Source organism: Micropterus salmoides, unplaced genomic scaffold (assembly GCF_014851395.1).
Source record: "Micropterus salmoides isolate LMB-PRFRI ecotype aquatic unplaced genomic scaffold, ASM1485139v1 Ms_hic_scaffold_5, whole genome shotgun sequence".
NCBI classification, from domain to species: Eukaryota; Metazoa; Chordata; class Actinopteri; order Centrarchiformes; family Centrarchidae; genus Micropterus; species Micropterus salmoides.
Window position 1 is genome coordinate 11,508,256 of NW_024044237.1, and position 25,634 is coordinate 11,533,889.

The 25,634-nt window shown below is 43.6% G+C and overlaps 1 protein-coding gene across 3 annotated transcripts in view; it reads right to left on the reverse strand.

The window, feature by feature from the left end:
- Positions 1-3,352: 3,352 nt before the first annotated feature.
- The window catches only part of tenm2 (teneurin transmembrane protein 2), a 108,171-nt gene continuing 85,889 nt past the window's right edge, over positions 3,353-25,634 (reverse strand). For 2 of the 3 annotated variants that reach the window (XM_038700124.1, XM_038700125.1), the window contains exons 11-33: positions 22,833-22,979; positions 22,346-22,556; positions 21,152-21,271; positions 19,608-19,869; positions 19,053-19,320; positions 17,681-17,824; positions 16,361-16,610; positions 15,958-15,978; positions 15,568-15,797; positions 13,935-14,089; positions 13,530-13,631; positions 13,018-13,191; positions 12,043-12,680; positions 11,542-11,717; positions 9,512-9,747; positions 9,100-9,396; positions 8,304-8,861; positions 7,908-8,177; positions 7,342-7,752; positions 7,041-7,151; positions 6,501-6,768; positions 5,992-6,122; positions 5,037-5,774 (exon numbers count right to left, since the gene is read on the reverse strand). In XM_038700124.1, coding sequence (XP_038556052.1) covers positions 5,037-5,774; positions 5,992-6,122; positions 6,501-6,768; positions 7,041-7,151; positions 7,342-7,752; positions 7,908-8,177; positions 8,304-8,861; positions 9,100-9,396; positions 9,512-9,747; positions 11,542-11,717; positions 12,043-12,680; positions 13,018-13,191; positions 13,530-13,631; positions 13,935-14,089; positions 15,568-15,797; positions 15,958-15,978; positions 16,361-16,610; positions 17,681-17,824; positions 19,053-19,320; positions 19,608-19,869; positions 21,152-21,271; positions 22,346-22,556; positions 22,833-22,979 — 5,918 coding nt within the window. Of the gene's footprint in view, positions 5,775-5,991; positions 6,123-6,500; positions 6,769-7,040; positions 7,152-7,341; positions 7,753-7,907; positions 8,178-8,303; positions 8,862-9,099; positions 9,397-9,511; positions 9,748-11,541; positions 11,718-12,042; positions 12,681-13,017; positions 13,192-13,529; positions 13,632-13,934; positions 14,090-15,567; positions 15,798-15,957; positions 15,979-16,360; positions 16,611-17,680; positions 17,825-19,052; positions 19,321-19,607; positions 19,870-21,151; positions 21,272-22,345; positions 22,557-22,832; positions 22,980-25,634 lie in introns of all 3 variants that reach the window. The other variant, XM_038700123.1, reaches the window with a different exon arrangement.

Genomic DNA, 25,634 nt, shown 5'->3' on the forward strand with positions numbered 1-25,634 from the left:
GGTAGATACAAATTTTACCAGATTATAGAGTTTTTTTAACTAAGAATACATACATTTTGGGCTGTAAATTGACTATTATACAAGAATGCAGACATTTTGATTATAAAATAGACACATTTATCATTCTTGAACACTTTTCCTTACATTTTGCAAATATATCTTTACTATTCAATCCTTTTATTGGTCCCCTTTAATCCTTGAGTTATTTGAACAATGAACATAGAACTAATGTGAAACTGATTTTTTGGGGATTTATTTCTTCTGTCAAACTGAATCCAATCTAGTTTTTCTTCACTCTTCATTTTGTTCTTAGTATGTTCTTTGTTAGTGGTGATAGTCCTGGAAGCAATTTCTCTTTTTGGTAATGCAGAGGAACATCTTGCATTTGGTACATCTCATGTACGTCTTGCTCTTGCAGCCCTTATTTCTGCATCTTTCTGCATGCTTGGTATCCATCATCTCAGGCATGTGCATGGCTCCTAGTCTGCGCACAGATGGCTCTGGTTGTGGGATCCTCATTTTAGATGGTGGCTCATACTCATCCTCACTCTCTTCCCAGCTGTTATCCAGTTCCGGACTCTCCAACAGCTCTTCAGCTAGGACTAATTTGAAGTCCAGGTACTGATGTGTGTTCTTGGATGCTCTGTGCAGAGCTTTGCTGTCAGACTTGTATTGTATCCAGGAGTTTGTGATGGCAACATCATAGAAGTGACTGATCACACGCGATGTCCATTTCTTGGTCCTGCTTGACATACGATAGAAGCTAAGCATGCGATCACAAAGATCCACGCCACCCATGTTGTCATTATACTGCTTAATTACTGCTGGTCTTTTAACCTGGACCATGTGCTTTTCTTTCTTGGACCATCTGGTACAGATGTCTTCTGGGTCTTTCCCATGTACAGTGGATGCCATGAGCACTGGTTTGTTGTCGAACCATTTTGTGATGGCCAGCTCAGGACTCTTTCTGGCCACTGACACTGATGTTCCTCTCCCCTCTTTTTTCAACTGTTTGTCTTCTGGCAGCTGGCACAGCTTTGGGACACGGTTCTTCATTATAGTTCCAGTTGCAGGAAGGCCCTTTGCCAGCAATGCATCCAATAGATCTATGGTTGTGAAGTACCTGTCGAAGAATATGTGGCTTCCTTTTGGAACAGATTCAACCATGCGTAGAACTGCTGCAGCTCCAACTCCTAACCTTTGGACTGTAAAGGTATTCTTCCCTTGGTAGACTTCAAAATCAAGCATCAGACCATTTGGGGATGCGAGGACAAAGACCTTTAGGCCAGTAGGGTTTGGCTTGCCAGGAACATATTGCCTGACTGGACAACGGCCTGTGAATGGGATGATTTGCTCATCAATGCAGACCCTCTCTGGTTTTGCAAGGCTGAGACAGCCTTGCCGTACACGATCGAGTATTGGCCTAACTTTCCAAAGAATATCTGCCTTCTTTGTTTCCTCTGTTACAGCCAGGTCATTGACAATCTTGAGGGAGTTTCTTATCCTGAAGAATCTATCCCTAGACATTTTGCTACTTATGACTGGCACTTTAGTTTTTTTGGCCCAAAACATTTTAATTCTGGGATAGCCAAGGCAGGCCATGTGGACTGAAATGCCAAAGAAGATTTTTATTTCTTGTGGTGTAGTGTTCATACACACTCCTCTGCTTTGCAGCTCTCTTTGATTTGTGTATGTTGCCAAATCTTCAAAGACCTTGTTGTCAATGTACTGTGAAAAGTATTCAATTGGACTCCAGTCTGCACGTGTTGTAGGGTCATCTTGACACACAGGAAGCCCAGGTAACACAGGTGCAAATCTGATATGAAGGGAAAAAAAGATTAATAAATGATAAATAAAAACTCAATGCAGCTAAATTTAAAATTGTGGAACTGCATCAAACATACATATTACTCCTGGCCCACAGGGGGCGTCGAGTTTCCTGCTCATCCCTGTCTGTGTCTGACTCTGTGTCTGCATCTGTCCCTTCAACTGAGCCTTCTGCATCATCTTCATCTTCTTCATCACCGTCTTCTCTCACTGGTTGAAACTCATCCTCATCTCTCTCATCATCTGACAACTCTAAATCTGAATCTCCCTCGACTATTTTGTAAAGAATTCTTTCTGCTTCAGTTCTGTTTCCTATAAAAATGTGGAGTCATTATTTACATGAAGATAGTCCTGATGTCCACTATAGTTGACATTCATAAAATGGCAAATTTTTCAAAAGATACATAATGTATTTGCTATCAGAACTAAATATATGATTCCTAACACCTTAATGAACAAGAAAATATATGATTATCATAGTAACAAAACCATAGACAAACAATATTTGACTCACCTCTTATCTTTCCATAAAATGTGCTTGTTCCTATGCCGTCCATTTTGGATTGAAAGATAGAGGGGGTTCCCGGCCTCCCAGCCAATCAAATAACATATCATTGAAAAGCCCAGGATGTCCTCTGTACAGTACAGCAGGAATTAAGAGACTAGCACAAAAGATTTAAAGGAGAGGGATGAAACTCAAATGTCCACTACGGTGGACATAAGTCAATGGGCTGGGTCTCAGGAGGATAGAGCACAATTACCCCAGGAAGTAACATTTATCTGTAAGCACTTGGAGTTAACAGCGGTAATTGTAATGGCTACTTAAAAGCACATCAGAATCGATGAACAGTCAGTGTCAAAAATATTGGCTCCTATGTTTGTGTGTTCAGAAATGTAAGCAATATGTTTGGAGATAGGAAAGCAGTTGTTGTGTGAAGTTGCTTAATGGCATGCTAGATGGCAAGATGGTGGTTCTCAAACTGGGGGGTGTAGAGCACAGGCGGGTCATGGGTGTTAAGAAAACCTTAACTTGGCATGAAAATGATTCAAGTGGTGACATAAACAAAAGTGCTCTGATGCTAGCAAGTCTATTTTGCTAACCTGAATCTTGTTTATTTCAATCACCTGTGTTGATGTGTTATTGATGGATACAAATGAAATCCACTTTTGCTGGGGTGGGGGGAATGGACTTTTTTTGGTACAGAAAGGGGGCATGAAAGAAAAAGTCCGAGAACCACAAGACATCAATGTCATGTCTGTATTAACTTTTTAGAACAACTGGAGAAAAATTATAGCTTATCAGTGAGGTTGATGAAAAATTCACAAAGAAAGGGGGAAAACTGCTTGTGTTAATCAATGGAGTGCTCCAGTATACCAACAACACTCCAAAGATTGCCTTGAAATGCAACAAATGTAATTGTCTGTCATTCAAGCTGGTGAGGAGTTGCTACTGTAAAAAGAACATCAATAGTCTTCAAACACAAACATGAGATGAAAGTGAACTACACATTGCTCATTTGAAGTAAACAATTATGTTTTATTGATAAGGTTCTCAGAAGAGTCTCGTTTCAGTGAATGTATAAGAATCATCCTTTGATAATACTGATTTGGTACATTATGACATCCAGCACGAGTCTCTTCACAGTGAGAGGGATCCATTACTGCTACTGCTGTTGGGATCTAGGACAGAAATATCTCTGCTTCCAAACAAACAAAAAAACAGTCAAAAACAACAAACTGGGGATTGATATTGTAGATATGGTATATTAGAGTGCCACAAAACTCTAGATTAGTAAGACCAGCTAAAGATTTTGCACATTACAAGCCACTTCCTCTTAGAAATATAAAACTTGATATTCTGGACAATATTCTACTGTGCTGCATAAAGGTAGGTCTATACACTGTACATCGAAATATATTTCGAAAAAACAGATTTCACAGTTTTAAAGACTTTATTTAAAGTATAAACCGTTTTTTTTAAAACACTTTATTACATAAATTATTCTTTTTGAGAGTGACTATTATTTGCCCTGGCAGCAAACTGAAATTAATACAAAAACAAAATCAACATTTCTTACATATTTTACAAAAGAAAATAAACTCATCCATTAATGTTCATTTGGAATTGAACTGGTGACTCATTCATGATTGTCATATAGTACTAAGAATAAATAAATAAAAAAGAATAAAATAATATAAATACTAACTTAGCATGTTTTCCGGACTCTGTGAGTGGTGTGTTTGATCGTTCTGTACAGAAGTGCCTTGGTGAAAGTCTCACAATTCTACCGCGACTGAAACGTACAAAACTACGGCATCTACAGTATACGCAACATCCTGGAATTCTGTGTAGTCAGACACATATGTATTAATATGATTCTTCTCCCCATTTCAAAATAAACAATGCTGTGTGATACCACTGTCCACAAATATAGCCATCACTTTTTTTGACTTTGTTTTTTAAAAAGTTTATTTTCTAGATTCTAGTCCATTAACAGCTCGGATTTGTTCAAGGATGCCGTTAGCTTGTGTGTTGCTTGGTTGGATGTGCACTGCCTCAGCGGCAGAGGACTGGTCCGTGGTGGACGATGGGAGGCCTGAGACAGGGAGACGACTCATAGTATTGGACGACCATTGACATTGCCTTGTTTGTTGCTGTTTATGATGTCCTCTGTTGATGTGTAGTTGTAATGCCTGAACTCTGGAGTGGCTTTGTCTCCACTTTGGTCCCTATGCCTTAAGTGTCTATTAGAGACAGACAAGCCTTCCCCGCAGAAGCCAGCACAGTACAACTCCACCGTGCGTTCAGTAGCTGTCATGGCCGCTCTCAGTGTGACCCAAAAAATATGGGCGAAAATATCACTATCTTTTTTAAAAAGGGGAATCTTCTTATTCATTAAGCAACAGTTCTCAAAGTTCTTCAGTGCTTTTGCAGTAGTTCAAAGTTTTTTTTTTTCAAAAAAAGAACCATTTGACTAAACTTTAAATTTTTTGCCTGTGGCAGTAAAATTAACAATATGTTTTCTGATAAGTCATTCTTTTCAAAAGTCCCTGCAGCGTTCCGTGATTAACCCCATTTGTTGGTTAATTCTCCATGGGTTTTGAAAGGAGTAGGGTCAAGGAGGCTGGGTAGGAAAAAAGAGCTGGATCTAGAGAAGTAAAAGTGAGCGAGAGGGAAGAGTGTCCTTCAAGCAAGCTTAGGTGGGCTGTTACCTCTTGCCCATCTCGTTCTGTCTGAGGAACTGGATGTTGTTGCTGCTGTCGGCCAGTTCTGGATACTGCTCCACAGGCAGTACATAGTAGCCATCGTAGCCTTGAACTCTACCGGTCGTTAGGAGCTGCTGTCGCTCCCCCTCCGTCCAGAGGCGACTGCCTCCCTTTCCATCCCTGGCCCGCTGCTGTTCCTTGGCCCAGGCCCCAGCCAAGGCTCTCTGCCTAGCCAGCTCCAACAGTCTTACCTTCTCTTCATCCACCACATCCACAGCAAGCCCGTACCGAACACTCAATACTAACGATGGAACTGCAAACTCCACAGTCACTCCTCTCCTCGAGCGGCCGCTTACCGTCACATTGATACCGGTCTCCAATGACTTACGCCCGTTAGTAAGCCCCAGGGCCAGCAGGTCACTGTCAGCCGAACCCACTTTCACAAAGTAGTGACAGTCCTTCCCGTCCTGGGTGTAATGGGTGCCTTCGAGGTACTGGGCACCATTAAGCACCAGAGCCACTTTACGGCTATCGTCACTGGCCAATGCGGACACGCCAGCCACCACTCCGCCTTCCTTCACAGCCAGCATTACTCCTCGGCCTATTATTGGGGTGCTGGTGCCAAACCAGTGACCGGGCTTGTCCCTGCGTCTTTGGCGTTCCTTGTTGAGGAGACGACCCTCCAGGGCCATGAAGGCCTGGTTGTGACGCTCTGCTGCCTGCTGCACACCCGTGATGAGCTACATGAAAATAGAAATAGAAAAAAGCTTTGTCACTTTGTTGAAAGTTACTGTCATCTATTGACACACAACCAAATGCAACTTGTAAATATTGCCGTGGAAATATGATTGGTATCTGTATTAACATGAACATTCATGAGAACAGCTAAAACAGTATAATGGGGTTAATATTGACTTTCATTCTGTTGATTCAATACTTTCAGAACAGTAGTCGTACCTGTCCGTTCTCACAGTGCTGGGTGGCCTGCAGCTCGTATGGTGGCTCCACAAAGTAGAGCGAGTGTCGAGGGAACCCAGGGATTATGTTACTGAGCTGGAAGCCAAACATCACCAGCCAGCTCTTCACATCTACAGCAGACAGGAGGGGAAATTAATTCACCAAATGACAAAGTTAAACACGGTAGCAAATGAATCATTTTTTATCATAAAAGAGTGAAAGTGTGTTTGCCTCTGACTCATCTGGTGTTATGCAAAGCTATCAGCTACGGCGCCATCTGTAGTACATTGTTACTTGCATAAAGTACCTTGTCAGGACAATGTCAGGACATAACAAGCTAAGGTGAGTGCATTTCTGTGAGCTGTGAAGTAACATTTTGAAATGGCATGGGGAAATGGACAGCTTTAAATAAAAATCCAGCAACATGAGACAAATAATTGGCTAATTATGTAGAAATATTCATACAGTATCCAACATGTGTGACATATTAATACATATTAATCTTCTACCTGTGACGTAATTTTTGACATCCAGCATGTCACTGAGGGGGTTGTTGTTCTTGAACATGTACAAATTAAATGGAGAGGGATCCTTCCCAATCTTGGGCCATGTGCTGTAGTCAGGCGAGGTCCAGCGCCCTGCCAAAACATCGTAGTCCCGCTGTGTAAAGTGGACCAGCTTAGTCAAGGCGTCGTAGAGACCACCGTGGAAACCGATCACCAGCTGGAACTCTGGGTTAGAGTCAAGGTACACTTCTCCGTAGGCTGTGTACTGCACCTGGGTGACACAAGCAGAGTCAATTTGCTTTTGTCAATGCTCAGCTCTTTCTCTGATGGAAAGGTCAGAACACTGTGTCAGGTACACAAGAGCGTCCCTGGAGCTGATGAGGACTTAGGGTCTTGTACAGGAATGCATTGGGCACGGCTGGTGCCAGAAGCCCTTTCTATATTCAGATGTTTTGTTGTTTTTACTACACAGTTTCAGCACAATTTTGGTACCTGTAATTCTTTGCAAATAAAGTGAATTTACAAAGTTACGTGGAGGGTTACCTGTTTGATCATTTGTCCATTGCTGCTGAAGACAGCCAGCGGCGTGCCAGTGTTGTCAGAAGCTATGTAGTATTCCTCTCCACTGCTCACCTCCATGGCGAACAAATGTCCCTGATCATAAGACAGTCAGAAATTCAGTACAAAACATTTTTTGTTGCAGGATAAAGTTTTTGCCATAACTTGCAGCGGTATTGCTCTAACAATATTTATCAGTATTTCCCAGAAAAGATTATTCAATTTATGCTAATGTGTTGAAATTTAAGGAAAAGATATTGACACATCTCTGTACACCCACGCCTACCTGCAGGTCATAGTAGAGCGATGAGATATCTGAGCTGGAGTGGTTGAAAATATGTGTGATCCTTGTTGGGTGGTTGAGGTCAGCATAGAAGAACTGCAGGTGCTGTCCCAGGCTGTTCCTCGTGGACACCCTGCGGCCCAGCCCGTCATAGTGATACACAACGCTCCAACCGCCGGGGCCTCGATTGTAGGCCCTCAATAGTTGACCTTTGGAGTTATAGTCAAAAACGTCTGAACCACGCTGGCTGAGGAAGCCGTCTTCATCCAGGCGATACTGGACATCTCCCAGGCGTGTGATGCGGTCTCTGAGGTCATAGCGGAGCGGCAAGATGCGGGCACTGTTCCCGGGATTCAGCAGATGGAGGTTACCGTTCAGGTCGTAGCTGTAGCGCCAGGTAGACCAGTCATTCACCTGGATAAAACAAAGAGTTTTGCAAATGGGATTCAGTCAGTTTTTGAAACCTGATACTGACAGAATAGAGTTTCTGAGTCCTTTAAGGTGTTCTACAGATATGACAGGAACTAATAACCCACATTATACCGACTCTCTCCACACAGAATATTCACCTTGACACCACTGAGCTGTCCGTCACCATCATAATCATAGCGGTATTGAGTGGTGTTGGCATAGGGCCCAATTTTGAGCTCTCTCTTCACCACCCGCCCCATGCTATCGTACTGCACCGTCATCCAGTACATAAGTGAACGGAAGATCTCGTACTGGACCTCCTTGATGCGACCGTGGGTGTCAAAATGCTTGCTCAGCGTCATAACGGCTGTGGTGATGATTTGATTGATGTCGTAATAAATGACCCCAAACTTTCCAAAGTGCTCCACCTGTAGGAGGGATAGAAAGGTGCAGAGAAAAGGTCAGTCCTCTGACAGCCAAAGAAGGTATATTCACAGACATTCATTTTGTAAGCTAAATTTTTTTCATAACGACGTAGGAGAAAATGTTCACACCTTTCCAGAAATCTCGTCATATCGGTAGAGGTCGACGGGCAGTGGCGTCTCACTGATGACTGGCTTCATGCTGGCAATACGGAAACTGTTGTCATGGTAGGTGTAGTCAAACCTCGCATTGACCATTCCCTCCTCACTGAAGCGGTAGATCTGCTTGTCGATAAGCGGGCCCATTTTGCGGTAGCGGATGGTGCACGAGAAGCCCCCGCTCTGCAGGTTGACCATCTTCAGCACACCAGCTGTCTCGTCGTAGCCGAAAGTGACGGCAGTGCTGTCGTACACAATCTCTGACAGCTTCGCCAGCTTGCCGTACTTGTAGAGGACACGGCGGCCTGTGCCCAGGTAATGCGTGGCCTGAGGTCTGCCGTCCTCACTGAAGTCGTGGATTATGGAGGCGTTGCTCTCTGGGGGGTTGTAGGTGTTGCGGATGTAGCCGACCGACACGTGCGTGAACATGGTGTGGCGGGCCACACTGGGCATGGTGACAGCCGTGACCCGACCAGAGGTGTCAAACTCAAAGACGTACTGTCTCTGGCTCTGCAGGAGCAGCACCATGGACTGGAAGCAGAGAGGGAGGCGGATTAATATAATAGCTTTATCAATGGGTGACTTGCCTCCCGTGAAATAGCACCAGGACTAATTTGCTCTGAGCTGACACATTAGAATCTTCATAACTATTAAAATGATGTATTATTTCACTCAATTCTGCAATCCAAATTACTATTCGTTCTTGCCATTGCCTTGCCTTGGTAAGATTTGACAACTAGACGGCAACGTTAAAGATAAATATACATACTTTGTCAAGGTAGCTGTAGCTCCACACCTTCCCATCCACAAAAGAACGAGACAGGATGCGTCCCTGGGGGTCGAATTCGGTCCTCTCACTCATGCTCCCCCTCTGCAGCCCAACAAGCTGTCCAGTTGTCGAATACGACACATTGACCACTGCCAGGCTGCTGCTGGGCAACCACATAGCTGGCCGGCCCTGAGCATCGTACATGATGCGCAGTGTGAACTTCCGGTGATCATCATAAATCTTCTCTGTGCGTGTGTTGCGGTCAAAGTCAATGGAGAGAAGATTGCGGCCATGAGCCTTAAGAAAAGGTAAAAAAGGAGAGGTTCATTTGAATAAACGTTTTCAGGTTATATCTGTATTCCGAGATGTTAGGGACAAGGCCGTCAACGACATATGAAAAAGGTCAACTCACTCTTAGCTTCCTCCCAAACACAGTGACCTTGCCCTTGGTCTGCTCCTTGCGCAGACGCCATTCAATGGAGTTGAGGCCATTGTCAGTGGGCAGGGTGATGTTCCTGCGGCCAATTGTAGGGCTGACAGAGCCTGCCAGGATGTGGGGCTCAGTGTGAAAGCTGATGCCCATACCATTAGCGTACATCACTCTCAGGGTCCCGTTGTTGCACAGCTGGTAGCTGTTTCTCACCTGGTCTGTAGGTGGAGATAACAGATACAAGGTAGGCAAGGAAAACAGCCACTGGAGGGACCAGATGACTTTCCTTTTTTATGCAAATCCTGCATACTTCTGAAGGAATGACAGACCCGAACCCCAGCAAATTCATAACCTTAAGTATTTGAATGCCGTCAGCCATAGCCAATAAACAGACACATGGGTACGGGACAAGGGGGATACATCATGTACTATATTGCTTTTACTTGGTACTTTTTTGTTGAATTTTGTCTTTTGCTGAGAAAAAATGATGTGATGAGATTTGAATAAAAAGCTGGTCAAAATCTCTGGAGGAAATGTCCTTTCACTAAAAAATGAAAAAGTCCAATTAGCCTAGAGGCTCATGTCAGATAGAACCAGATCATAAACTATTTATGGACCCGATTCCTATTCTTATTATAATAACTCTATCAAATATTCTGAATGAAAATAGTCAGGCTAAACTGACATCTCTCTACAAACCCCCTATCTCCACAGTTTAATGACTCACTCTCAAACACAAGAATGGAAACAGATAAGCCCATGCCTAATGCTGAGGCTAATTTTTTTCTCAGATGTCTGAAAACACGCACCCTGATCACAATGATGTGATTGAAAGTAAGATAAAATTATTTTCGGCTCAGAAATATCTTGCAGATACAGAGAGAAGAGCTTTTTTTAATTTCATTTCCAAAGGTGAGGGGTTCAGATGGTGTCTCCCTTTGAAGCCCCGCCATAAATGACAGTAATCCATAGGCCAATTTGTAATAAAGCTCCAGGCACATTTTAACAATGCCTCAAACTGACAAGTGAAGCTTTTTCCATTGACTTGGCAGCAACAGCCTTTAGATAAATCTTCTCTGCTCTCTCTGTCTGAACAACCTCGTAATAAAACAGAAGCGAGGGAGAGGGAAGGAGAGAGAGAGAGAAATGAGAGCTTGAGGGCCAAGGAGAATTCACTGTGCAGGAGTTAATGAAGAGCGCGAGAAAGAGTGGAAAGAGAGGGAGATGGTTAAGTGAGTATGTCAGCAGAGAGCTGTGCTGAAACCCACACAGTGCGGTGGAATCCTTAAATGACTTACAGCTCTGTGAACAACTCTCCCCTTTTCCTCCCGCAACGCAGGTGGATCACTGAATCCATCTACAACTTATTCTCTCTGAGGCCTACAGACCTTATATATTATATATTGCATTCATGCTTCTGTCACGCTGCGCGCACTGGTCAAGGGAAGAAAAACAATTATTCTCCTTCTTTTTCCTCTCTAAACAGACCAAATAAGCTCAGGGATCATGGGAACTGGTTGAGAGCTGTATTTGAATGTTGATTTATGTGTGTGTGTGTGCGTGTGTGCGTGTGTGCGTATATATGTGTGAGAGGAGAAAGCTTGAGGGATGAGGAGGATTCACTCTACATGAGTTAATGAATTTCGCTGTGATGATATTCAAAAGCAGGATGATCCCAGCTGGGATTAACAGCTATATATTGGTAATTTTACTCCATGAGAGCGAGTGAGAAGAGGGCTGGATGTGGGTAGGGAAGGAAAATAATCTCCTAGAGCATGCACATAACTGAGGGAAAATTACAAGACTTTCAATTAGAGTCGGCAGGCTGGCACATATTCACCATCACACAGGGCTGGGATGTTTTTGGATACTTAGATTAAGTAGTCTGTGTGTATCTTGTCAAAGCATCTATAACATATAAACAGACCCTCTTTAACTTTTTTAGGATTACGTAAGTCTGTATCTACCAGCTCATTTCCCACTGCATGTCTCGTGAGTGCGTGTCTCTCTACCTTGCACCACGGTGTACGAGGCTTCAACAGAGGACAGGTTGGTGATGACAGTGACATCATCGTCTCTGCTGGAGCTCTCAATGTCAATGTTGATGGAGCGCTCGATCTCTCGGTGGAGGCTCGTCACCATGCCTGTGGGGTATGTCACGTTGGTCAGGCGACCCTCGCTGTCGTACCTGCGAAATAGGAAATTGCAGTGAGTGTGATTGGTGAGGGAAGGACATGTTCATACTTGTACCGCATATAACGCTGAAACACACACACACACACACACACACACACACACACACACGCACACGACTATGGTTATTTTAAAGGAATTGGCTGTAGTTATTAAAGCTAACATTGGGGGGCAGCAGTACACTGTCTGAGAAGGCAGATGAAGCAATAGATGATCATAAATATTGTGAAACTCATTCACTGTGTAGTTAGACAGGTAGAAAAGTGGTGTAAATATAAAAACACACATTCAGACACCTTCCAACTATCACAAACGCTCACTGGTAAAACGTGGTCCATCCAGTCTCATCAGCTTTGGTAGCCAGGAGCCCTGTGTTGCCACTGTAGCCCATCAGAGCCACCTCCTGGCCCAGGGCTGACACACTGCGCAGCCCACCGGTGGGGTCCAGTCCCAGGGTCACTACTTGATTCTCAGGCAGCAGCACCAGTCTGAGAAGGCCTGATCCTCCTCCCTGGCCCTGGCCGTCCCGTCTCACCTTCACTGTATTGTTGCAGTTATCCACCAGCATGGCCAGCTCTCCGTCTGGACCGTAGGTGAAGTTGTAAAGTGGCTCCCCAGTCACCAGGCTAATTGTCTGGATGTGAAGCCCCTCCCCATTGAAGACATACAGCTCCTGTTCCCTGGGCGATGCAACCTCATACTGGGCAGATCCTCCGTACCCCACGCTGGAGACGGCAGGGCCAGGCCTGTTGGCTCGCACAGCTCTGATGCGTATGTTGTTGAGGTCTGCAATGAAGAGTGTCCCATCGGGGGACACAGCCAAGGAAGTGGGGGAGTTCAAGCCGGCATCGGGGGCGTAGCCATCATCGCCGTAGAAGCAGTTGCAGTTGACGTCATTCTTGCAGTCGCAGTCGGAGGCAGCACCAGCCAGGAGAGAGATTTCTCCGTTAGTGCTCACCTAAGAGAAATGCACAGACAGAAAATGGAGGAGGACAGGTTGTTAATGGGGGAAAAAAAGTCACCACTCAATGAAAGAAAATGTTTTACCAAAAGCAGAATTCATTTTGCAGTTATCAAAACACAGGAATGGAAAAAACATTAAAGTGCTTGAACTGCATGTAGTGTCTGGAGATCTGAAACAATCTCAGAATATCTTTTTTTTAAAAAAATTTTTAAACCCACACAGCATGACCAGCTGTGCTGTCAGTTCTGCCGGCCAGCAAAACAACAAAAAAATAAATTCTAAAACAACCAGACAGCCAAACAACTGTGTAAAGTACTTCTCCCTCTCATACCTGTCTAACCCTGTTGATCTTTTTCTCATCTGTCTCAGCGATGTAGAGGATCCCCGTGTGGGACAGGGCAATGGCTGTGGCACTCTCCAGGGCTGCATGTATAGCCAGCTTACTGAGGCTGTAGTCGATACCTGGCACTTGACAATGCATGGGCCGACCTGCTATGATGCTCACCTGTAGGCAACAGCAGAGAGTGTCACATCTACGATCACACAATGGTAAGAATTCCACAAAAAATTTGGAGATTTTAGCTGTGGATTGCTATCGAAACAGTGTAAATTAAACTTCCCATAATGAAGTAAGAATAGAATATAGTAGAATATTCCTAGAACATTCCTAACTAATCAGTAATGTTAACACCAGCAAAAAACTTAGAATACTGTGTTAGAAGTTCAACTTTTACTTCTTAATTGGCTTGCAAAAGCCTAATTGGGACTAAATCCTGTCAAAATCCTATAGTGAGTGTCCACCCTAAGGGTTTCGCAGTGGTGATCCAGCCTTGTGGTACAGACCTGGTGGTTCTCAGTGATGCGTAGGATGACATTGTTTTCCAGGACATAGAGGGAGTTGTCCATGGGGTTCACTGCTAAGTCTGTGGGCCACTCGAGACGCACCTGGTGGGCAGAAACAGAAGTTATATATGAGACAATATCAATGCTGAGGGAGGCGTTTTGAAAGGACGCCAAGGTTCAGACAAGTCTCTTCATTTTTTTAAGTGACTGCAGTCCTCACTCTCTTTTGAGCCATTCGTGTATCCATGGACTCTTTAATCTCTCCCTAAATCAGTCTCTCCCTGAACCTCCTGGCTGGCAGGTGTCCACACAATCGTTGTAGCTCAGCACTCACTGGGCTTATATATCTACATCTATCACACCATCACCTCATGTCTCTACTGCACTTCCTCCTAACCATCGTACCTGGCTGACGTCCATGCTGTTGTCACAGCTCAGTGGCCGTACGGCAGTCAGATCGTTGGCCCCCAGCAGAGTGGATATGATGCCATTCTGGTCCACCTTACGGATCATGGTAGCATCCACAAAGTACATCAGCCCATTTTTATCCACTGCGATACCTGTCAAAGCAGAGATGAACACCATGAGTGACGACTCATAACTCAACTGCTGCGGGCAACCCATAGACATTTTAAGTCAATTAAACTTCACTCTTTCCACCGGCAGAAAACGGATAGCAGTCCTGACAGCTGAATGGCTCAATGCTTCATTGAATGAGAGGGAACAAAGTGATGGAACGGGCATTGAACTGTTAGAGAAGTGTTAGTTTTGGGATGAGTCATCGGGATGCTGAGTTGAGCTCATGCTCCTCCCAGAGGACAATTGTAGACTGCAAGCAGAGTCTTTCGAAAGGTTGTACTTCCTTCCTTGGTGTCTCCTTGGTGCTTTTTTTTGTCACCCCCACTTTTGTACTTTCATTTTTTCCTGCCTTTTTCTTTTTTAGCATTTACCAGTAGTGCAGTGTCAGCCTTGTCGGTCTAACAGGCAGCCGACATTCAGACAGGTGTGTTTGTTCGAGGCAACTGTGCCCCAAAATAACTTCTAGATGCACTGAGATACACAACAGATGGAGAATACAGCGAAGGGCACTGAGTAAACAAGAGAGAAAGAGAGCAAGAGAGAGAGAAAGAGAGAGAGGTAGGGAGAGATAGCGAGAGAAAGCTGGAGAAGAAACAGGCAGAGGGAGGGCGAGCTGATTTGCGCTGGCTGATTTTGCCTTTGACAGGTAAGAGGGAATCAGCAGCTCATTGTCTTCTCCCATCTCTCCCATCTTCTCTCGCAAACACTCACACACACACATACTGTATATGTACTCACATGTGCAGTCCCACATGTGCACACACTTATGTCACTGACAGGAAATGTGACAGTGTGACATCCTTGACAGTTTGGTGTCACAATGTTCTAAGATCCGATGATCGACAAAAATAATTCCATTAATAAGTTTAACATTAACCTGGTTTATAACCTCCTTCTGTCTCTGTCCTGCTTTAGTTGAGTCACAAGATGGGCACTTTGTGAACAAAGATTACACTCTGATCACGGAAAATTGAAGGCGCCTTCAATTTACACGTCTTGTGCACTGAATTACATATCATGATCTTAGTGCGGATCTGTCTCAGAAACCACATTTGAAAAGGACAAAATCATGAAATGCAACAAATTTTGATTTTGTAATCATGAGTAAATATATAGATTATTGGCCCAACCGGCCATAATGCACCACTACAACTAATAATTAGTTTCATTACAAATTAGTCAATACCATGTCAGAGAAATAGTGAAAAATGCATGTCATGCTTGCCCACAGCCCAAGGTGACATCTTTGAATGTCTTTTTCATTTGAAAAACAGAACAAAACTTAGAAAAAGATATTACATTTTTAATGACATAAAGCAGAGAAAAGCAGCTAACCGTCACATTTTAGAAGCGGCAATCAGAGAATACCAACATTTTTGCTTTATAATTGACTAAAACGATTGTTCAATTACCAAAGTAGTTGTTTTTTATTTTTCTACACTTTTTGACAGTGGCTCACCTTTGGGGCTCATAAGTGTAGCTTCAGTGGCTTTTCCGCCATCACCGCAGCGTTCATCAAAGGGCAGGCACTGCTCCCCTGTCCCAGCCACCACCTCTGCGTTGTCCGACAGCAGGCGGCCTCCCGTTAATGAGCGAACGCGATAAATTCTGCGGGAGTTGGTGTCTGAGATGAACAAAGCCCCAGATACCGGGTCCACAGCCAGGAAATACTTATGTGTTGGGTTATTACTGAGGTGACAGAAAGAAAGAAATGAGTATTATGTCAGTGAATACCTCAATGTTATATTTTTGAAGAGGGTTTCAAGAACTTTTGCTATTGTTGCTGTAATATGTGCACTGTAATGTTGCTTGTGCACTAGAAAATTTTAACTTATCGCCATAATCTTACCTGTGTCTGAAATCTTTGTTCCTTCAAGGGAGAAAGCGAGATAAAAGCACAACAAAACAAATGTTAATTCACACAGTCTGTGGAGAGCTGGCTGTGGTGTGAACAGCAAAATTTAAACGTGGGTAAAAACACCCCGGAGAAATGGTATCTAGTACAGTGTATAATTTCTACTTCAATCTTGTCATCCCCAGTGTCTCACCTTATTTTTCTGTTTCAGGGGAGGACACAGTCCTACATGTTCTATGTACTGAAAACATCTGTTATTTTCCCCATCTTCTTCTTCTGCCTAACCAGCCCTTTATGTATCTATCAGTATTTTTCCTGCAACATCAAAAAAACTCTAAATCCCAATCTGCCTTTTCTCCTTTCCCTTTCAAAACTGATTTTGGTTTTAGGGCTTCACCTTAATTCCAGGATGCCAGTTGTGTTCATAGATGGGTAGACCCTGCGTACAAAGTTGAGGTCCCCAACATAGAGGCTTCCATCAACGCCCATTGCCAAGGCGACTGGTGCCAACAGCTTGTTGCCGTCTGCCAGGCCGTTACAGCTGGGGCAGGAGATACTGCGCCTCCGGCCGTTTCCCATGACGCTGGTGATTACTGGGGGCTGCTTTGTCACAAAGATGTTCTCACCACTTCCCTTGTGAAGGATGCCTGGACAGGAGAAAGGGTGGAGAGAAACATAAGTAGATTTGGGATAATTATTTCAGTTAGACGGAGTTGCCACAGAAGCTGGTAGATTAAAGTCTACAACAATTTTTTAGCCATGCTAGCTGTGTAGCTCTAGGGATGCCAATGTCGGTCAATCAATTTGGTCAAGACTTAAATATCTCAACAACAGCTGGGTGGATAGTCATTCAATTTTGTACAGCTAGTCATGGTCCCCAGATGATGTAATCTACTGACTTTGGTTATCCACCGCGAGGTTGACATTTGTGCAAGCAAGTAAAATGTCTCGACAAATACTAGATGGATTGCCATGAAATATGGTGCAGACATTCATGTTCCCCTGATGATGAATTGTAATAACTTAACCTTAACTCTTAGTCAAGTGCTATCATCAGGTAACATTTTTAATTTTTCCATTACTAAACTAATGCAATTTCAGACATCCTCTGTGTCAAATGTTAGCATGCTAACATGTTTAACAAAGATGGTGAACACTGTAAACATTATACCTGCTCAACTTCAGCATGTTAGCACCGTCAATGTGAGCATGTTAACATGCTGATGTTTGCATTTAGCTGCTAGCATGGCTGTATACTTTTAGCCTTAAAATGCACAAAGATGCAATCAGTTAGCGTGCAGATAAAAGCACCAGATGATGCAACAAGAATGACTCCCTTTCGCCCACCATCACAGAGATCCTGAATCAGTTTCTGGAAAACTACCACCGCCCACCACTCCTAACCCCCTGCCTCTGTTCAGGTAGCTGCTGCTGCTGATGGGTCGGTGCACATGATTACTCAGTAGGACTGGCATGAGTGGATGTGGAAGTCAAACTAGGTGAGACAACACCAGCTCTTTTTGTGAAAATCCTCACTGACAGGTAAAAAGAGGCACCTGGCAATTCCATGTGAATCACACGAAGCACAGTTTAGTGAGATGTATAATACTGTAAACCATCAAGTGGAGAACTGACTTAATATAAACTGGAACATAGGAAAAAACTGGAAAAGTCTGTGCTCATTTGTGAGGGAATGTAAGATTGTGTGTATTCGTACCACTGCGTGTGTTTAGTATATGATGCTTGTCAAGTGACCAGCCACCCAGATTGGTGGGATCCAGTTCGTAGCCTTGCAAAACGGCTGTCCTCTTCTCCCACAGGATGAGACTGGCACAGGACTCATATTCATAGCCCACTGACACTACAAATAAGAGAGCATAGAGGTGAGAAAAATTGAGAAAAAGAGGTTGGACACAAAAAGAAGTGATGAAAAAATGCCCAGATTTGCCTCCATATACACATATACAACACACTAAAGAATACAAAATCATGAACAACAACAGAGGAAGGGGGGCTATGCAAAACTAAGTCAGAGCATAACCTCCAAAGTTAATTTAAGTTGTGAAAGGTGTGATACACGGAGAAGATAGTTAGCACCTGTGTCAAAACCTGCACTCGCACCTAACTAACACTCTCACACGCTGTTAAATCAATTAAAAACCTTGCTAATTGGACAGATTGCCCAGTGGGCCTTTGAACCTACAGGCCACACCGGTTGCCGCGGTGAAATTTCTGCTGGTGACCCAATCATGGACATGTGCTGACAGAGTCTCAGGTGATTTGTCTAAATATACAAATAAGGAAACTAAGTTGAGATGAGGTAGAGACGTTGACTCTGAGAGAGTTTACGTACATATATGCTGTGTGCATGATGTTGTGTTCCAATGTGTTAAAAGGAAAAGTGTGTTAACACATCAACTCCCACATGAGTCACTGTGAGAGTGCTGTTGCCAGCACCTTTTCAGCACCACTGCAAACAATAATGTAGTATACCTGCATCTGTAGCCACGCTTAGCAAAACATAATATAATCATAAACCATTTATATGCTTTATATTCTTAGAGAAATGAGATATAACTGATACTCTAGGGAACAATGGGATCTTAGAGTGAATGTAATGTCCCAAACTGTATGCCCCTCATGATTTTGGTCCACACTGAAGTCCCAGATGTCCACTGCATCTGTGGCTTGACAGCAGGTTTGGCTGACAGCATCTGTGAGCGACTGTGACAGCAGAATGTAATAGCATTGAGGGTCCTCTGGACTGCTGCTTGCTGCTCCAGTAGCTAACTGCTAACTCTCCCTGATGGCTAATAACCCTTCTCCATAGTTACGGCTGGCTGACTGAACCACACGCGGCTTCAATGAAAAATAGACATTTGAAAAAGAGAGCACTTATCTGTGGCTATACTGCATAGTGGATGGAGGCCGGGTTTCTGGTGTATTATCTCTCCTTCAGGCTCCCTAATTAGCACTCCCTCCCTCTGACACACCAGTGCTGCCTTAGTGGTAAAATTTCTAATCCACAGGGGGAGAAATGCCCCCAAACCCCTAACACAGCTTCTCTTCCATCCATCCCTTCCACTCACCAACAGCTTCAGAAAGCCCGTAGACTCTCTGCCCATATGCATCGGTCTTGTCCCAGATGTAGGTGTAGGCCAAGTTGGGTGAGGCATGGAACCACTTCTGGAAGAGGTGGCCCTCCACTGCTACCATCAGGTGGACCTTCAGCAGGCCCATGGACACCACAGCCGGAGTCATGGTCACCTTGAGCAGGGAGCGGTAACCCTGTGTCCTGGAGCTTAGGTAGCACAGCTTTAGACTTGTGCCAGGCACCTCGATCTGCTCATGCAGGACCTGGAAGACAAAGAGAGGAGATGACAGGAGAGAGGGATTAGGGGGGATTAGAGAGAGAGGGAGTAATGGGGGTCACGCTTCCACTGACGGCTGAAGGACAAAAAAGGGGAAAAAACAATGGAAGAAATAAAGAAATAGAGAAAGCGGGAACAAATGGAGAGGGGGGAGGGGCTATGGAAGCCAAAGGCGAAAGAGAGCTACAGGAGACAGGCATACAGGAGAGTGGGAAGAGAGCAAGGGAACCAGAAGGGAGATTAGCCGGCTGCCAGAGGTCAGTGGTACTGCACCTGTGTCTCCGGTATGATGGGTTTCTCCCCTGGCTTGGAGCTGAAGAAGGAGGAGAGAGGGGATGCAATCACAAGAGGGTCAGGCCTGACGAAGCCGCTCAGGTCACAGCCCGGGATCGTGTTCTCTTCTGTCTTAAGCACCAGAGTGTCCATAGCATAAAACTGGCTCCAGGGCAGCCACACGGTGCGCTCCTGGCTCAGGAAAGGGGCGCGCTCGAACCGCAGGGTCAGTGATGCACCACCGTTAGCTATCAGGTCAAACCTGGAGAGGTTTGCGAGAAGAGGATGGGAATGAGGTACAGATGGGGAGTGCTGTGGTGGATGGTTATTTGTACTCACTCTCAGTGTTTGTTTCTTCTAATATAATATATACTCCACTGCTTAAGGAATAATTCATCAACAAAAACACCTGGAATAAATGATTTCATTATGGTACAACACAACATACACATTTAGACAGGCAGTCTAGAAATATGAATAACACAATGTTAGAGCACTGGTCTCAGTGTAGAAGTGATTTTTATTAGATGTTCTCCTTTAACCTTTTTTCATCAAATTATGGTTAACAGCTGTGGGTTAATGAGTAGTTTAGAAATAGGTCGCATACACTTGTTTGCCATTGCAAATGGCCAGAGCTTTGTGTCTGGAACTGCTGTGGCCAACAGTCTCTAGCAACTAGAAGAAAATAGCACTCATCAAATCCAAACAAGGTCAGGTAGGGACATGGACATGTTCATTCAAGTTACAAGTCGATGAAACTGGTGAGTAACTGCCCCTGAAATACAAGGTCAATTAAATGTTACTTCAGTTGTTTCAGCTACAGCTTGACCTAACTGGGAGAAAATGCTGCAAAGAAAGCATTGATAAGAGAAGGAGAAAAGTGCTTAAAGAACCTGTGACAGGAAACACAGAAGCTGTGCATTTAATGAGTGGAGGTTGGTCGAAAGAACCAATGAATCAATTTTTGAAATAACATGTTACGGATGTCAGCCAGATTTAAATTCAATATAACTTGTAGAGGGGAAATTGGACCAAAAAGTCAAATTAAAGCAGCCTAAAACTCCTCTAAAACTGCAGAAGAAACAGAAGAACATGTCAGGTGAGTTAACCAAATGTGTTGGGAAAGTGGCTATTAAAGCAAAGGATTATGGTACTAAGTTTCTTTGAATAACATTTTGATAGATTCTGACATAAATCATCATCAATCATATAAGAAAGTCTTATTTCCAGCAGTCAATAATATGAAAGGTACGATATATTGCATTATATCTTATATCACACCCATTGTTTCCATTCTAATTTAAAAGTTATCTTTTTACTAATATATTTACACTAATAGGAGAATAAAGTGTTTCCATTCTCAGTTGTGTTGTTCTTGTAAATCCCCTTCCTTTCTTGTCTATTTGAGGCTGCATCTTAATTTCCTTGTGTGATCATTATAGTTTCTAATCTAATCTAATCTAATCTAAACTAATCCAAACTAATCTGCAGCCTATGTGGTGAGGTAGTTTCAGCAAGGAGTGCTGGGTAGCTGTTGTACATACATTCCATCCTGCCGTGTCAGCGTGTATCCGTAGTGGGGATAGTTGACAAAAGACACGTTCACCCCCACCAGAGGGGTTCCATCTGTAGTCAACACCTGACCCCGGATAAGAGATGCCAAACTGAAAGAAGACAGATGAGACAGAATCTATCAGATCAACCTTCCTAACCATCAATCATCTGGTTTGATCAATCTCACCATCTTTTAATCATCCAATTTGCCCAGCCATTTATTGCTCTGGTCTTCCACCACTCATTAATTAGAAATAATCAGCAACCCCCACCATCTACATTAGCTCACGTCAATCAAGTAAACAAACCATGACAATGTGGATGTATATGCGTGTATGTTTGTGTATAACTGTGAGTGTATGCGAGGGATTGCGCCCCAGAGAGCCGATACACATAGATTAACATTTAAACATTTCCGAGTGTCATCACTTTGATGAGTTATTTCCTTTGGAACATCTGATGTTGGAATGTGTAAATGTATGCGAGACAAGAATCAGCACCATGGACAGCGCTTCACAACACTACTAAATCTGCAGGGAATCTTCTCGGCTCTGGGATTTGTTAAGGTCTTGGCTGGCTCTGTGAATCATTTTGAAGTCTATTTGATATTTATTATACTGAATCTCAAGTTAGACAATTTTTTCATTCCGCACACTTACACACATAAATGTCAAACCTTCTAAAAGCATCAAAGTGTTGTATACAAAACTATTGTATGCATTTTAGGCAAAAAAAGCAACATGTATACTGTATTCCTAAATTATGAAAATGAAAGACATTGAATATGGTATATTAATTGAGGAAGGAATAAAGCTCAATAGGTCACATACACTTTTGAGTAATAATATTCTTGGGCGATTTCTTCATATCCCAAATTATACCCCACCCACGTATTTCATCTCACTGGAAAAAAACATAAATGCTGTTTTACTGTGTTTTCTTATGGCAATGGTAAAACTACAAGCTTGGTATTGAAGTTGTAACTCGCTGCTTTGTCAGGCTCTTGGCACTGTGGGATGAAGATGAATAGAATTTTCCACAATGTGGACAATAAAGTTCCTAACTATGGAACTCTTTCAGGTCATGGTCTAGATAAGTGTCCCTGGCTGTCTAGGTTTTTCATTGGGTCTATGAATATTAATAAATTGTGCCTTAGCCTGTGTTTGTGTGTTATCCTGCCATACCTTGAGTTGAACGGGTTTTCCCCAGGGAGGACATGGGTGCTATCCCGTCCCACAAGCATCCTGACGCGGTCATAGAAGGAGCGGATGCGGGGCTGGGACATGGGGCTCTGCTGGATGACCTGGAGAGGGTCCCGGGAGCCCCGACACAGTGGGCTGTTCTGACAGGGACTCTGGATGCAGCAGTCTGGGTCCATGCAGTCTGTCAGTCCATCTGAGAGACAGAAAAAGAGCAATGACGAGGCAGTGGGGGAAGAGCGGTAAGGAATGCAAAACAAGCTACCTCTACTTCTGCCATTCTTGATTTAATATTTTGATAACCTTTGATTCTCTCACAGAGGACAGTTTAATTTTGCCATTCGTAGTGAGGGCTCTTCTCATGAGACCTCTATCTTAATTCTGTTTCTTGTTTAAGTCATATTTTTTTTCTATCAGGGCTGCACTTATTCACAGTTCTACCCCAAACTGTGTCCTGCCTCCCCCAGTTCACCTCCTTCGTTGTCCTTGTTGTCAGCGCAGGAGGTCTCCATGGCAACACTGCAGCCGGGGCCCCTCCAGCCTGTCTGGCATTCACAATGCCAACTCTGCTGTCCCATAGTGCACTGGCCGTTCCCGTTACACAAGTTAGGGCAGCCGTCTGCGAGGAGAGGACAGGAGGAGAGAGAGGGGAGGGAGGTGAGAAGGAAGGAAAACAGGGGGCAGATGATGGTAGAGAAGCAGACTGATGCTTATTTGTTTTGTCAATGATGAACACGCACATTCTTACACACACACATACACACACACACACACACATGCTCATATGGTTATGATGGACCAATGAGTCTCACTCAATTTAATAACCACATGGCAGTATACTGTAAGTATTGATTGACTGATTGTTCAAGAATCAGTCTAATTCAGCAGGTCAATTCTCATGCACACCTTCCCATCTGTATGTCTTCGAGATGGCTGCTAATGTGTGTGTATGTGTGGGCATAGGTGGATAGATCACTGGATTTACTTACATGATAGAGCCCCACCCGATCATTACACTCTCTCTCTTTCTCTCTCGCAGTCTCTCTCTCTTACTTATAATTCAGTGTAGGTAATGGGATTCTGATGGCCTGAGAGTAACGCTTTCTCATGAGAGAATGAGATTATGTTTGACAGAGTGTGTGTGTGTGTGTGTGTGTGTGCGCGCGCATGTGCGTGTGCATGTGTGTGTGTCTGTGCGGTGGCAGTCTATGAACTAATAAACCTTCACTTTAGCTTATGCAGAAAGCCCTACCAGAATCTGAGGCCCTGGAGCCAAGAAAGTTCTGTAACTAGCAAAGCAAGGCCATCCTCTTAGAGTGACTTTAAGGCAAGGAAAAGCAGACATTTTAAAGGAGTCTGGATAAGGAAATTTGCAATTATAGAGACCAGTGGCATTTTGTCAAAGTAACATCTGGTAACTTTTGGTAGCTTGTAACGTTTAAAAAACATTTAAAGGAGCAGTTTGACATTTTGGGATACACGCTAATTTGCTTTTTGCACAGACATTGAAGAGAAGATTGATACTACTCTCATACTTGTCCATTCAATATGAAGCTGGAGCCAGCAGTCACCGTAGCTTAAAATAAAGACTGGAAACAGCTATCCTGGCTCTGTCCATAGGTAACAAAATCTCCTACAGCACCTTTGAAGGGCACACATTAACATGTTTCATTTGTTTAATCCGTACAAAACAATTTTGTGGTTCTATGTTTTTTATTTTATTTTATGTGCTATTTCTTAGCTGAGAGCAACGACTTCCTGGAGTCTTGTTGTCACTGTGTGGTTGTAGGCAGCCAGCAGAGACTACAGGAAGTTATTGTGCCCAGCCAAGAAATAATCCATCAAAAAAAACCTGTGAGACTGCAACTTTCTGACACAGCCAGGCTAGCTGCTTCCCCTTGTTTCCAATTTTTTATGCTAAGCTTTGCTAACTGGCAGCTGACTCATATTGAACGTATGTAAAGTGTGTGATCGGTCTCAATCTTCTCAACTAACTCTCGGCAAGAAAGCAGATAAGTGTATTATCCAAAATGTCAGGCTATCCCTTTAAGATTACTCCTGTATCAAAATAATTTCACTAAATCGGGTCCATAAGAACATCTGCCACATGACAAGAAAGACTTTTGTTTCTAAAGCTCACTGTGACATTTTCGTATTCTATTTGATAGTTTGCATTCAAGCTGAGACAATGTTGCCCATGTTGATGGGTGAATTTTTAAAAAAATTTCTCCTGGCCTGTCTTACCATTTTCCTGTATTGCTCTAAATCACAACGTAGCTCTAACACAAGCCTGTGTTTGCCACATTATAATCTATCAGAGCAAGGGGGGGGAAAAAGGCATGATGACACACAATGACAATGTTTTCTCCAGCAGCACAAAGAGCCCCAAACAAACTTGTCACAGTGATTTCCTCTTCAATAAATGAGGCAGCAGGATGCGACACTCTTAAGTCTACCCACGGGAGATGGAGGGAAAGACAGGGTTGACTGATAAAACAATACGTGCATGCACGCGAAGGCACTTAATCACGAACACACACACACACACACCCAGCACGACACACCCTAGAGATATGACCTGACATTTCCCACTCAGTAGCAGTGTGCCGTCACAGAGTGAGGAAGGACAAAATAACCCAGTAAGAGATTGTGAATATGAAATGCTTTTCATTGAGTCATGCTCAGTAGATTAATGAACATATTTTCACTCAAGTTGCGCTATAGGATTTTGCCCTCTAACAAATCGCTGCATCAATAAAACCATGCATTATGAATACAAATAGTGTAATCTAAACCGTGGCAGCAGCTAAATTAACAGGCATTTCACCCCGATTGGCATTTTATCATATGTCTCAAACACCAGGCGATGAGGGGAAAGTCAACAAAGGACTTTGAAAAAGACAGTGCGGCACTTTTTGTTGGTGGGTGGGGAGAGAAGCTTAACCATGTTTTTTAGCTCAACAAGAGGAATCAAATCAAAGGTTTTTATCTTTAATTATTACCATTTTCTGCATCAGGGGACTGCTCATGATGCTGTATTAACAGTCAGGCTGGAATAGATTGTCCCCTAGTATTGAGCTCTGGGAACAAAGGCAGTTAGCAGTGATTGCCTGTTAAATGGAGTTGCCATTTAAAGCAGCCAAATACTTATGAAGCACCCGGACAGGACAATCCATAGCGGCCATTGATCGGCTTGCCTGGGCAGGCCTGCACGAGGCTCCTCTCTCTTTAATGCGAAGACCTAGTCGATACCCCCTCATACTAACTAGAATAA